The sequence below is a fragment of the Canis lupus genome, chromosome 14 (assembly GCF_011100685.1).
Source record: "Canis lupus familiaris isolate Mischka breed German Shepherd chromosome 14, alternate assembly UU_Cfam_GSD_1.0, whole genome shotgun sequence".
In the NCBI taxonomy this organism is placed as follows: domain Eukaryota; kingdom Metazoa; phylum Chordata; class Mammalia; order Carnivora; family Canidae; genus Canis; species Canis lupus.
In genome coordinates this window covers 45,651,527-45,665,103 of record NC_049235.1, presented here as the reverse complement: position 1 = coordinate 45,665,103, position 13,577 = coordinate 45,651,527, and the positions used below count along the sequence as shown (strand labels likewise).

At 37.5% G+C, this 13,577-nt stretch overlaps 1 protein-coding gene across 14 annotated transcripts in view; it reads right to left on the bottom strand.

Annotated features, from left to right (window-relative positions):
* The window catches only part of BBS9 (Bardet-Biedl syndrome 9), a 432,261-nt gene that overhangs the window by 56,924 nt on the left and 361,760 nt on the right, over positions 1 to 13,577 (bottom strand). For all 14 annotated transcript variants that reach the window (XR_005369689.1, XM_038557299.1, XM_038557303.1 and 11 more), the window contains one exon: positions 7,623 to 7,845. Coding sequence is in view for 13 of the 14 variants with exons in the window: in XM_038557299.1 (XP_038413227.1) it covers positions 7,623 to 7,845 (223 nt within the window). In the remaining variant the exon portion in view is untranslated. The remainder of the gene's footprint in view (positions 1 to 7,622; positions 7,846 to 13,577) is intronic.

Here is a 13,577-nt window from a genome sequence, read left to right as displayed (position 1 = left end):
AATATTAATTCAGGAAGGCTATTGGTAGGCCATTTTAATAGCAATAGGAGACAAGGGCATGAAGTAAGGTAATTGCAATGTGGACACTGAAAAGAGATACATTTGGGATGTGCTGCCATTAAGTTTGGTGACTGACTGAACATAGGAAATAAAGGAAACAGAAGGTCAAGGCTGTTCTGGGGCCCCTGGCCTGGGTCTTGGGTAATATCATCACTGAGATGAGATGTGCAGAAGGACATGAGGTGCACCTGGGCACTTTGAAATGGAGAGGCCTGTGGGGTGCTGACAGAGACATATGAAACTCCAAAGAAAAGCCAGACAGAAAGGTACAAACTTAGAAATCATGGACTGTAGGTGGTAGTTGGACGAGACTGTCCAGGAGAGCATGAAGATGAAATACCAACAGTGAAGAGACAGAAAAAGGAACAAGAAGCCACAAAGCAGATTGGAAAAGACAGGCCTGAAGAGGACAGGGACAATTTCCAATAGTAAAAGAAAAACCAAGGAATGAAAATGTTCTAAGGAAATGGTCTCGATGTAAAAGGGTATAGAGCAGCCAAACGAGTTGTAGGCAAAGTGCTTACCAGATTTAGCAATTATGAAATCACCCACGAAAAGAGGAAAAAGTTATTCAGAGATCAATAAGTGACATTAATTTGGCCTACTTTCGGAGAGGAGATAGAGAGATGGAATGAAGGCAGAATCCATAAGCTGGCTGCACACATTTATTTTATGCAAGAAGTCCTGGGCAGGGGAGGACGTGAGCTCATTTATCAGGACAGAAATATAAATAAGCCCCATAAACACATGGTCTTTGCCTTCAAACAATTTATTTCCTTCTGGGAAGAAAAAAAACCCATTAATTTCCTGGTTTAGGAGATGAGTCTTTGTTTTTTTCCTTACCACCAAACAACAATTACAGTTGTTTTGTTGGTGGTACTTTCTATCATGGTCCCTTCTTATTTGCTATGTACATTTCTTTGTAGGAAAATGTACATAGTATATGGAAAAGAAAGAGTAGGAGGACACTCAGTACCTGTAACTCCACCACCCAGGGTAATTACCATTAACATGCACCTTGCTTTATATGCTTCTGGACGAGATTTTGAGAAGCAAATAACTGAAGCTCAATCTTTTGTTTTCTTCCTTTGCTGACTTACTTAGAAAGACCTATCCTGCCCCCATATCTATGTATCTACCTTTATTTCCTTCTGTGTTTTGTGATTTCATTTTTTCACATTTAAATCTCTTAGCTATCTGAAATGTACTGTAGTGCATGGTACATGTGCTACATAATCTATTTTTTTTCTCCAAACGGCTGGCCAGTGCCTAGCACCATTTATAAACTCACTTTGTCCTCTCTCTATTGCTTTGAAATGTCAGAGTAGCATATGAGGTCCAAGTTCAGATTGACACATTCTAAATTCTTATATATTTAATTGGCAGACAGGGAGGTGGACTTTCCTGCTCATAGAAGTTCTGATTATTCCAATCATAGTCATAGAAAAGCAAAAGCATAATACAAAGATATTCACTCAAAAACCAACAGACCACTTATAAAATTAGATTCTACTCAAATATCTTTCCATATTTAATATTAGATGAGTCCCTGGGTGTTGTCAACTTTTTACATGGGTCCATCTCTCACAAACTGTTAGAAACTGTTGCAAATACAGCATAAATGGGCTGTAGAGGGAGATTATAAATCTTGCAAACGATGCAAGATTTAAGCAGTTAAAGTGTTATTAGAGATGCAAGAACAGTGATCAGTAAAAATCTGGCAATCATTCCAGCTAATCAAGAGAAGTAAATTGACCAGAGGATGACAGAATAGATGTTTCTGGAGGAAAATATTTGCATATCAAAGGATTAAGAAAGACACACACACACACACACACACCACCCAGGGAAATAGATGATGCCCTGATACATTTTTTCCTAAAAAGGACCCTCTCTGTAAAGCTGCTTGTAAGGTCAAATGTGAGTATCCATCAACATGCCAAAAACAAACAAAAACAAAAATCCCACAAAATTCTTTCATTGCTATTTCTAAGAATTAGCACGTAATTGTAGGTGTAACATAAATTTTGGCAAATACATGATAAAATAAACTTACATTAATTTTTAACTCTACTTATTTTTCAACTAAACCTTTTTATTTTCCCAAATAAAAACAATAAAATGTTGGTTCAGTTTCAGGTAGTCTTCTTCTGATACCAATTCATCTCAAACTTCCATACTTGAATCAATTTTGAATGTTCTATTTGGTGTATCAAGCTCCCTTGTTATAATTGCAAAACTGCCATTTACTATTACTTTTTTTTTATTACTTTATAACAAATATTCCGAAAAGGCAAATTTTACTCTTCTTTTTTAAAATTTCCTGTCCGATATTATATTTTTTCTCTTCTAACTCTAGAATTATTTTGTCAAGTTCTCACAAGTATCTTTTAGATTTTACATTAGTATTTATACTAATTATTAAGAGAAGCTCACATTTAGTGAGAATTTGCTGTGTCAGGCACTTACTAAGCATTTTCCAAGTACTGCTATATTTTATTTGGCTAAAAAGTCTGGTAAAGTACCATTATTATTCCTATTTATAGCTGAAAAAATGGAGAAGCTGACAAGCTAAGAAATTTGTCCTATATTATATAACCACTAAAGGGCCAAGCTAGCTCATGCACTTTTGAAGTCAAAGCCCACTTCACAATAGCACAGTCAACCATTGATCAATGCAGGGGTTGGGAGTGGAGACCCCCTGTTAGTGGGAAATCCATATATAACTTTTGATTCCCCAAACACTAAGAGCCTACTGTTGACCTGAAGCCTTACCAATGATATAAACAGCTGACTGGCATACATTTTGTAGGTTGTATATATTATACGCTATATTCTTATAATAAAGTAAGCTAGAGAAAAGAAAATGTTATTAAGAAAATCATAAGGAAGAGAAAATACATTTACAGCACTATACTGTATTTATTTATTTTTTTAATTCTGCATAAAAGTGGACCTGTGCTGTTCAAACTGTGTTGTTCGAGGGCAACTATATTTTATCATCTTGGAACTACTTTAAAAAAAAAAAGAATAAATAGATTCAGAACCTATTTAGTAATTTTTCCTGAGGCCTTTCCTATATTAAATTTGTCTAAATTTCTCAAATGAAAGACTCCAAACTTATAAAAATTCAAATAAAGTGTAAAGTCAACAGCTGGATCACACTGACTATATGAAAGTAAACACAAAATGCCTTACCAAGCATCTAAGTGAGACCTCAGAAAGCTAAATTTAAATGCTACTGAAATAGGTCATTTGGAAGACGCCTCAAAATAACATCAAACCCTCAAGGCAAAAAGGTCATTAACTCAAATTTAAGATACTAAAGAGCAGGAGTTTTAAATATGTCTTCCCAAACGACAGAATAGATACTTTATTCAAATTTTTACTCTCCATTTTCTTCTTTCCGCTTAATATAGTAAAGATGTATAAAATACTAATTTTGGAGTGGTCTGTATCACATCTCAAGAGTAAGTCTTCTGACCCATATCTGTGAAAAGACTCATTTTATTTATTAAGCTGTCTTTGCTTTCTGCCCCCACCCCAAATTGGATTCCTTGAGGCCTAGGAGTCTGGCAGTGTCAAAGAAAACACAGCTGAAGTTATGGCCCACTCCAACTTGTGACTCATTTGATCATGTTAAGAGAATAGTCCCTTGAGGCACCTGACCAGCCTGGATTGTCTTTAAGTATTTTCCCTTGCTCAGTCTGCAATGCCTGTCCTGCTGTGGTGCCCACCATTTGCTCTCTAAGCTTCCATTCGATGGGCCATCTCTAACCCCCTCTGCTTCTTGGGGAGCAAAGTATCACCTAGACACATGAAGGTTAAAAACCCATACAGAAATGATAAAAAAACAAAAAACAAAAAACTCCAGTGTTCATGAAGTTAAAATGATTCATCTCCAAATATCATAAGTTAGGCCCACCCATGTGTGCATTAAGTTTTACATATGTGCTTGAGAGAGTCAAGTCTTAGCTGTAATGAGGGCCACTGAAATATCATCCTAGACACTGAGGTCATACAAGGAAGCCTCTGGCCATCTAAGACAAATCTCTCAGCCTGAGCACCTGCAGGGGAGAAGTAGGTAACAAACATGTATAAGAAAGCCAGCAAGGCCACTAAGGGCATTCACATTCTGATTTTTTTTAACACACTACCCTAGTCTTGCTCTAAGGGGATACATATAGCTGAGATTAAAAAAAAAGACATTTGATAAAAGTTCAATATTCCCCAGCAGAAAAAAGTATGAATACCAGAGCTATAGGTAGAAGACACATTAAGTTTAATGGTTCTATAATAATAATTTAAAAAGACATATGCCCAGAAAAGGGTGGGCTAAATCTTGATAGGGCATCTGAAAGTTGATAAAGGCAAACAGGAGAAATGTGAGGCAAAAAGTCCATAAGGTAATTCCTAGTGGGAAAGATTTTCAAACTCTGGATGCCAGGGAGGATGTTGTCATCATGGCCTTTACTGGAGCTAAGAAAGGGCACATCCAAGGTGCCGGGCTCATAAAGTCATGAAGCTAGAAAAGACCAAGGGTTTTTTATTCTGAGATGTTTATCCATCTGCCATTTAATAGGGAACATGGTAAAATGACACACACTCCTGCCTTGTAATACCAACCACTAAGTCACTTCATCTTCCTAGGCCTCAGTTACCTCAGCTGTTAAGTGAGGGAGGTGAACCAGAGGATTTCTGAGTTCTTGCCCAGCTTTTAAAAAAAGATCATGTCTGTGAAAAAATGCCTCGTATGCTTATGCATTCAGTAACCTACTCCTTTCTAATATGCCACCTTGCCTTCATGTATTCTGAAACAACTATTACAACTATACTAACACTGTAAATTGTACAATTACTGTCTTGAAGCAGAAATAACACAGTATTTCTTATTATCTCTATGATGATGGGCTCATGGCACCTACAAAGATAATAAAAATGATGCACCAAACAAAGATAAATCTTTAACATATTCCTCATAGCAAAGAAAAGACACTGTGTGAAACTCTGTCTCCCCTTTTTCTCCCACACTGCTAGACTAATTTAAGTGAAAAGAAGGCCAGATCAAGAACAGCTTATGCAGGAAAAAGCTCAGCCTGGAAATATATTTGTACCACTATGGTCTGTGTGGTATAGAGGGAAGCACAGTGGGCTACATTTGGATTCTAGACTGAAACCTTCTGAGAATTATCTAATTCTGGGCAAGATATCTAGCTTTTCCTAAATCTGTTTTCTGTTTATAAAATAAAGCAATAATTCTACATGTTTCTTCTACTACAGAAACGTGCTAAGTACATAAATAAGTATGTCAAAACATTTGAATTCTAGGTTATAAAGGTATTATTGGCAATAATGGAGCATGTTAATGACAGAGGGTACTGAATGAACAATTTTTTAAAACTCACGAGCATGATTAGATCAAAGCAAGTGGGACAGAAAGTTATTCAACCAGAGTAAAAATCTAGGTTGTGGATAAATAGCAGCAATGAAGACTATGATGGTGCAGCACAGATGAACAAAGCCTCAATCCCCTGCAGTGGACTGACCTCAACTAGACTTAAGCATGAGAGGCATAGACCTAGCTTTCCTCTGCCCCTTCCTTCCACACATTAAAAAATTTTGCATTGAGGGTTTATATGGACATGGTCTTCAAGCTACTTCTAAACCTCGTTATTTGACAAATGACAAAAGTTTCAAAATCAATAAGTGTGACTGAGGGAGCATATGTTCTCTCCAGGTATCAAGGTCTTTGCTCACAGCATTGTCACTGGCTATTCTCAAAGAGGCTCCAGCAGGGAGGTAGAGAACAAAAGGCAGGGCTGCCAAGGCCTGGACTCATGGTATGTCAGCCAGTCAGGAGACCGATCCCATCTCTTTCTTAAGTTTTCTTTTTTATATACCTGTCCTTTTCCCTCAGGCCTCCTTTGTTTTTCCAATTGGCAAAGAAGGAAGGAAAGCCATGTACTGAGTGCTGATCATAGTAAATATTTTTCATTTACTATCTCATGAAGCCTAAATATTTATTTCTTACAAAAATAATCCTGTAATAGGGGACAGAAGACAGATGAGTAGAAGCTGACCAGTCAGGAAGATGTTAACAAGGGCAAGGTGAAGAGGGCCTAAATTAATACAAACTATATTAGAACTATTTCTATATGGAAAGACATTTTTCTATTCTGACATTAGAAATATTCTTTTGGAATAAAGGTTAGATTCTATCCACATATAAATAAGGTAAAAAAGATTTCAAATCATTGACTATAGTAACCCATGACTCCAAACCAGCTATTTTCCCACCCCCAAATTTACAGGTTTATGTATATCTATAGCAATGGTAAGAATTACAGTTTTATTTGTTGAGTGTGTCTCTATCCCAAGCACTGTGCTAAGTGCTTTACAAATGTCTAAGGACCCAATGACAAGGAAGGCATCATTATACCTACTTTCAAAAGATTCTGGAAAAAGAAACTAAGAAAAAAAAAAAAAAACTAAGACTCTGGAAAGTTAACCAGCACATCCAGGATCACATAAGCAGTAAGGGATAAAGGCAGGCCCCGAACACTAGTCTGTCTGCCTCCAGAGTCTGTCCTTATTAAATTATGCTATGCTGTCTCCATGTTTATCTTTTTAAGTTTTTGCTTGCATTCTTTTTTACTTCTAGGAATGCTGATTGAGGGGAAAAGGAAGCAAGAGGAAGAGCATCAGCATGGCAGGGAGGGGCATACAAGACATGTAAGAAGGAAGAAGAGAAAACCACAGCACTTCTCATACCATGGTCCTTGCTTTAGAAGGAAATAGATACTACAACTGTTGCACTGAATTAATGCATTTACTTCATATTCCTTGTTGTTGCCATAAAGACAAACATTACAAAGGAAGCCGGACACAGGAGCTGCCGCCTACAAGGGACTCAAGTGCAGCACCACTGATTGCTTAGCCCCTCTGACCATGGAAAGGGCTGACCTGGATGCCAACTGTCATCACTGTCTGCTCATGTTAGGGCAAGATGAATCTCTCTCTACCTTGGCCTATAGGTGCCAGGTCTCTGCAGCTTGTTCACATCTGCTGATCCCAGTCTTTTCCTTTGTCTCTTCTCCCCACGATCCCCTAATACTGATGACCACAATCCAAGCAAACAACAGAAGGGATGGGACTCACTCATCTGGATTATATTAGCTGCTTGTATTATGCTATTTACATTTATGAAATACAGTATCACAAGACCACATTTAGTAAAACTTTTCCTTAGAAATAGTTTTATTCTCTAATTCACTTTTTATTGGTTAGAAGCAAAACAAAATGGATCATATATTTAAAATGGATCATATATTTAGAGTGAGGGAAGAAAAAAAGACATGCCATTCTAGAAATGTCTAATGAGCAAATACCCCAAGAATATTTATCCAAGTGGTTACCCTGGGATGTATGAGGGGAAATGTGAAAGCAATTTTCTTAGCTATCATCACTTTAATATGAAATGTAAACCCCAAATACAACCTCAGGCATATTCCTTTAATTTGGGAAAAATAGTCATGTTTAGGGAGCATGGACAAAGCTCTCACCTGGCATGACCATGATCTGCGGAGCTGTTGCATCCGTACTTAAGCAGAGACGTCCTCCTTTGGCTAATCTATCACAGAGCAGGGTGATATGTTTCTTCAGTCGACTTGTGTCTTTGGGTATATTCAGCTGGCTGCTAAGGTTCAAAGCCTGCTCCTTTGAACTCTTTGATAGGCAAGTCTTCAAGAGGTGGGAAATGGCGGCATCCACTGTTTCTTCCCAGCCCTGGATGCAAAAACCAATTTTGAATTTATGCAAAGATAACAAATGAGCAAAGAAGGCACTCTACTGTTAACTAGGTTATAAGATTGAGTGTTGATGTCCAAGTGTTGGAGGCCTGTTGAGAATTTGGTTTCTGGAATATTTCATATCAGTCTGGTTTTGAATTCTAGCTCTGTCAGCTGTTTGACTTTAAACAAGTTACTTAATTCCTGTTAGCCTCATCCTTATCTGCAAATGATGATACTAAGAGTCTGCAGCTCCAGAAGCTGGGGTGATAGAAATGATATATGAAAATCATTTAACCCTGTGTCAGACATAAGTCATAAATAACAGTAATAATAATAATCTCAGGTATAGATATATTTGATGATTGGGATCATGAAGCTGCCAGGATTATAGTTCATTTTGCCTTATCTTTCTGCTGAAGAATTGGCCAGCACAGGGAGGAACTTTGGAGATCTTGGGGGGAAACTGTAATGAAGAGAAAATGCTGGTGTCTCTCTCAGCTACTGGTCCCACAGCCTTGGGGTTGCAGAGGAGCTTATTTCAAGAGAAATTCTGTAAGACATAAGCTCATTTAGTCCCACTTCACTGCCGAGGTGACAGAAAAATGACACAAAGTGAGGAAGTGGGCCATTGACCCCACTTTTGCTGGGAATAGTATAGCTGCGCTACAGTGAAGACCTGGAGAAGTGCCGTGTCACCTTAGCAACACGAAGGCTACAATCCTAGGAACGGGCCACCAGGACTGGCCAGAGGAGGCACCACCCGCAGGTGGGTTCAGATAACAACACAGCAAGAAGCCAGAGGGGTCAGCTCAGGAGCTCCCATTGGGCTTTTTCAGGGGTTCCAAGAGATAGCTGGGTAAGGTTTTTATAGGGGCCTGGAGGTCCTAAGAAGCACAATAGGCAAGCCTGAGTGAAATCTGGGTATTGTGACAGTGTGACTCCATTTGTACCCAGAGGTTGGTAAAACCTACAGTACCATAGGCCTGACAATCAAAATGAAACTATAAAGGAAGACACTGAATGAATTTATTTACATAGAATGCTACAGAATAGTCCAGGCCCCTTATATAAAAGATGAAAAACCTGAGACTCAGAAGGAACCCGTGGGAAGCCTATGGTTAGCACCACTCCATCCTCAACCTTATCAGCTAAGCCACCTTTCAAATATGCAAACTGGATTAGGTCACTCCTCACCCTGTGCTGTGGTGGCTGGCTGGTTTGGTTTCTCCACAAGAGTGCCTGGAGTTCTCTGCACTGCTAACATCATGCTTGCTAAACAGAGGGGTCCAAGAAATGCATTAGCTGGACAGAGAGATGATAAGACACACAACTAGGACATTCGACTTTGGAGGACTTTGGAGATCTCTAGTCCAGTTTTCTGGGATTTCCCTAGGATCTGTGTACAATAGCAACCATCTGCCTAGGCATGGTCGTCTTCCTAGCCCAAAATTACTTTTGGAGGTAGTTCACTTCTCTCAGGGACATGTGTAACCAGCAGAAAGCTATTCTTAATAGTGAGCCAAAATCTGCCCCATTGGTCGAGTCTATCCTCTAGAGCCATGCACAATAAATCTAATCTCTCTTCTACATGATAGCCCTTTATATCTGTGAAGACAATAATTCCGTACCCTCTCCTTCAGAATAAATGGCCTCAATTCCTCCAGTTCTTCCCTCTATAAACATGGTTTCAAGTTTTTTTTCTCTGTCCTGACCATTGTATTTGAATGAGCTCCAATTTTAAACACTTAAAAATGTATACGGCTAACTAGAGAACCCCAAACTGACCCCCAAGACACCAAGCTGGGGTTGGGAGTGCAGGGTAGGATACCACCATCCTTCCCATTTACTGGGATTCTCCCTACCAGCCTGGCCTCTGTTGCCATTGATCTCTTGGCAGCTGCATCAACTCTTGATTCACAATGAGCAATCAGACAACTAAACTCTAGACCTTTTCCATCTTTGCCACATGTCTTCTTTCTGGGCTTATGCAGTTGGTTCATTAGACTTAAGTGCAGACTCTATATACGTCCACTGGAGAACTTCCCACTAATTGCCAAAATTAGGTGTTTTTACTCTACTGACCCATTATATATACCACTGGGAAAATTAGGATAAAAATTAATTACTTGACAATGATCTTGAAAATCCTTTCAAGAGATGTCAAAGACTGTGAAAACACAGCCTCCTACCCCAAACCACTAAAGAATAATAAAGCATTAGTTACTACAAAGACCTCTCTGTACTACTATCCAAATCTATTATCTAAAACTAGCCTAATATCTAAAACTGAATTTGTATTTCAAGGCAATGGATTTAAGACAAAATAGTAAACCAAGTGTCATCAGAGAGAACATATTTTCAAGTTGCTTTTGGAGCCACTGACAAAGAACTCTGGAGTATAAGAAGGAAATATCCTTTGTATGTAATTTGGCATTTGTGTGCTCTGTGGTCATTTCAGCATTAAAACAGTTGCTATTATTTTATAGACTATTTGTCTAAGCAAACTACTGTTTTCGTAAGTAGATTACAGTAGCATATTAGATAATTTAAGTAGATGTGGCATTTAGTTAACATAGAAGTACTATGGATTTCCTCTCTTACTGCCAACTTGCTGATCAAGTCAAAAACCATGTCATGTTTAGGTAGTTGGGATGGATATTTCTTTAATATAAAGAGGCATGATGCCAATACTTCAAAAATGATCACTACTAAAATATAGGATTATTATTTAGAAGGACTGTATTGCTAATAAACTCAAATATGATAATAAAAGGGATGTTTATGAGACAAATGAAGAGCCTCTGAAATGAGTTTTGTTAAATAAAAACACAGTGTGATAATTCACTGATCAAATACGTAGCATACTTACCTCATGAAATGTGAGACAAAAATATGTGGAAATGTAGAATCTTCAAGTATGTTAGAAGCACCTTAAAGGTAAGCTACTTTAACCATCTTTTTTTTGTGTTTGAATCCACCACTTTTATTTATAGCTCTTAAATTGACAAGTCTAATGTTCAGTTTTAATGTCTACACAGAAATACACATATACACACACACCCACACACCATGCAATACCTAATCTTTATCCTTTATAGCTAAGTATCAATTATACTTTTAATATTGTCTTTTCTAATTATGAGAGTGGAAGAAAATCTTAATCTTGGGAAAACTATGCTAAAAATATCTGGAAGGGGAGAAATTACTAAGCATGTGCTCTTCGGTAAGAACTGATTTGATTTTAGTTTTCAAATCCCAACTATCCCATGTGTGAGTTTTAGAAAACAATAGCAGGTAGGAAGTTAAATAAACAATGTGTAAATAAATAAGTAAATAAATTTAAGGGGCACCTCGGTGGGTGGCTCAGTAGGTTAAGCATCTGCCTTTGGCTCAGGTCATGGTCTCAGGGTCCTGGGATCCAGCCCCAGGGGACTCCTCAGCAGGGAGTCTGCTTCTCTCTCTCCCTCTATCCCTTCCCTCACCCCCCCCCCCCCGCAAATCTGGCTCATGCTACTCACTCTCTCTCTCAAATAAATAAAATCTTTAAAATTTTTTTATAAATTTAAATGTACATGGGAACTGAACCCAACAGGTGTGACCCTGCTACTTGACTTCTCTAATGTCACATTGCCTGCGGCACACATCTCCCAACAAGGTTTCCCAGTTCTTAGCTTTAATGTTTGGCCTGCCTGTGTGGAGGCTGCTGTATGCCGTGCTGGTCCCAGATGCCTCTCTTATAAGTGTGATGCCCCATTTCTATGAGCCAGCTTTTTAAATTCAAGGCACTGGGCTCTCCTATCTGTTTCTCCTCCTGACTCAAGTCAGGTCAACTGAGCTATGCTTTTTGCTATATAGAGAGCAAGTAACACCTGAGTTTCTGACTTCTGCTCCACCTGCCCTGCTAGACTGCAATGGTCACTATGCCAGCACAAGAAAGTGGTTTATGAGGAACAGTGAGAAGCAGCAAGTCTGACCACATTCATAAAGTTAATTTTCTAGTTATTAACCAAAGTAATCAAAGAAAAAAAGTAAAACAGAAAAGTATTCTCAGACCACCTAAGCATTAAAACAACTGAGCTGAAGACAGCTGCCCCAAGGATAGTACGTTCTGACCTAATATTCACCTCAACTCCCCCTTCACTGTATGACCTTCGATAAATCACTTAATCTCTGCGGGCTACATCTCCACAGAACAGAAATAATGCTGTTTGCCATACCACTCATACATGAATGGTAAGGCACTCTGAAATCTTAAGTGAAAAAAAAAGGCACATATATTCAATCCTACTTTAAAAAAATAAAATTAGAAAATAGAAAATATTTTATTAGAAAATAAAAATACACCATTGAAATCCAATGCACAAAGTAATGTCTTTAAATTCTTATTCAAATTATTATAAACTTTTGCAAGTTTATGTTTATAACGGAAACACTACCACATCCTTAACCATAGTAGTATAGAGGGAAAACCCACAAAATACCATTACCAACTGTGCACACTGTCAGGTTGAAGGGAGAGAGGAAAAGTAAAAGAGATCTGTCTAAAGTAATAAATGGAGACTATGTAGCCATTGTCCAGGTTTCAGCTGATGAGAGAAAACTATCAGAAATAGATTGTCTTACATTATACATTTTAAGGTAAAATAACCTTTACATCATATTCATTTATGTGAAAAATAAAACTGTATCAAAGAGGAATAAATTTCCTCTTGAAAAGATGTAAAGGATTCACAATGAGAAGTCTTTGGTATTTATGATAGCTCCATGGATCCTTATGACCATTATTACTTTGTATTATATTGTATCACTTCATAGTTGGCCAAGATAAGCTAAAAATAACTACAGGAAGGGTCATGGCAAACCCAAGTACAAATAAAACTTAGTGCTATACTTGTAAATTATACATTTTGGAAGATAAGAGAATTTTTCAGGATTTATCTAGGTTCAGGATATTTCCAAAGAATAGATTATATTCAGTGAATCTTCCTCTCATGTAGAGAGCTCAAGATGTTGAGCTATTTACCTTTGAAAAGTAAAATAGCTCTTTGACCCAAAAACACAAGAAAATAAAAATTTTTTAAATGATACCAAGCTAAGGAGATTAAGAGTACACTTACAGTGATGAGCACTGAGTAATGTCTAGAACTGTTGAATCACTATACTGTACACCTGAAACTAATATAACACTGTATGTTAACTATACTGGAATTAAAATTCTATTAAAAAATAGAAAAAAAATGACCAAAAAGTAAACAGAAAACTTTAAGAATTAAAAAAAAATGACAACAAGCTGTATGGCTTCTATGACATCTTAATAAGTTTCAGATTATTATATTCAACAGTTTTTATAAAATAAAGCTTTGAAAAAAATCAGCTTTAAATTTTTTAACCTATCAGTAATAAGATGAAACATTCCCCAATCATTCTTTTTTAACTTTAAGCTTAAGTGATTTATTGGACTTTGGGAGTTCTTTGTTTCTTTGCCATGATTCAAAAGCTGTAAAAGTCTAATTCACCTTTCAACCAAAAGTAAAACAGGGTACTTAGCTTATCAACACTGCTTTGTGAAAAATGAAGCACACTGCTTCCTAATGGATGACAATCTAAAAACTTTGGTAAACAGAAGACAAATGACCTGCATACAGTTTAGATGCAATGTAAGCAGAAAGCACAAGGTTGCTTCAAACCAAGGTACTCTGATACTGTTTTCTTAAGCTTACATTTTGC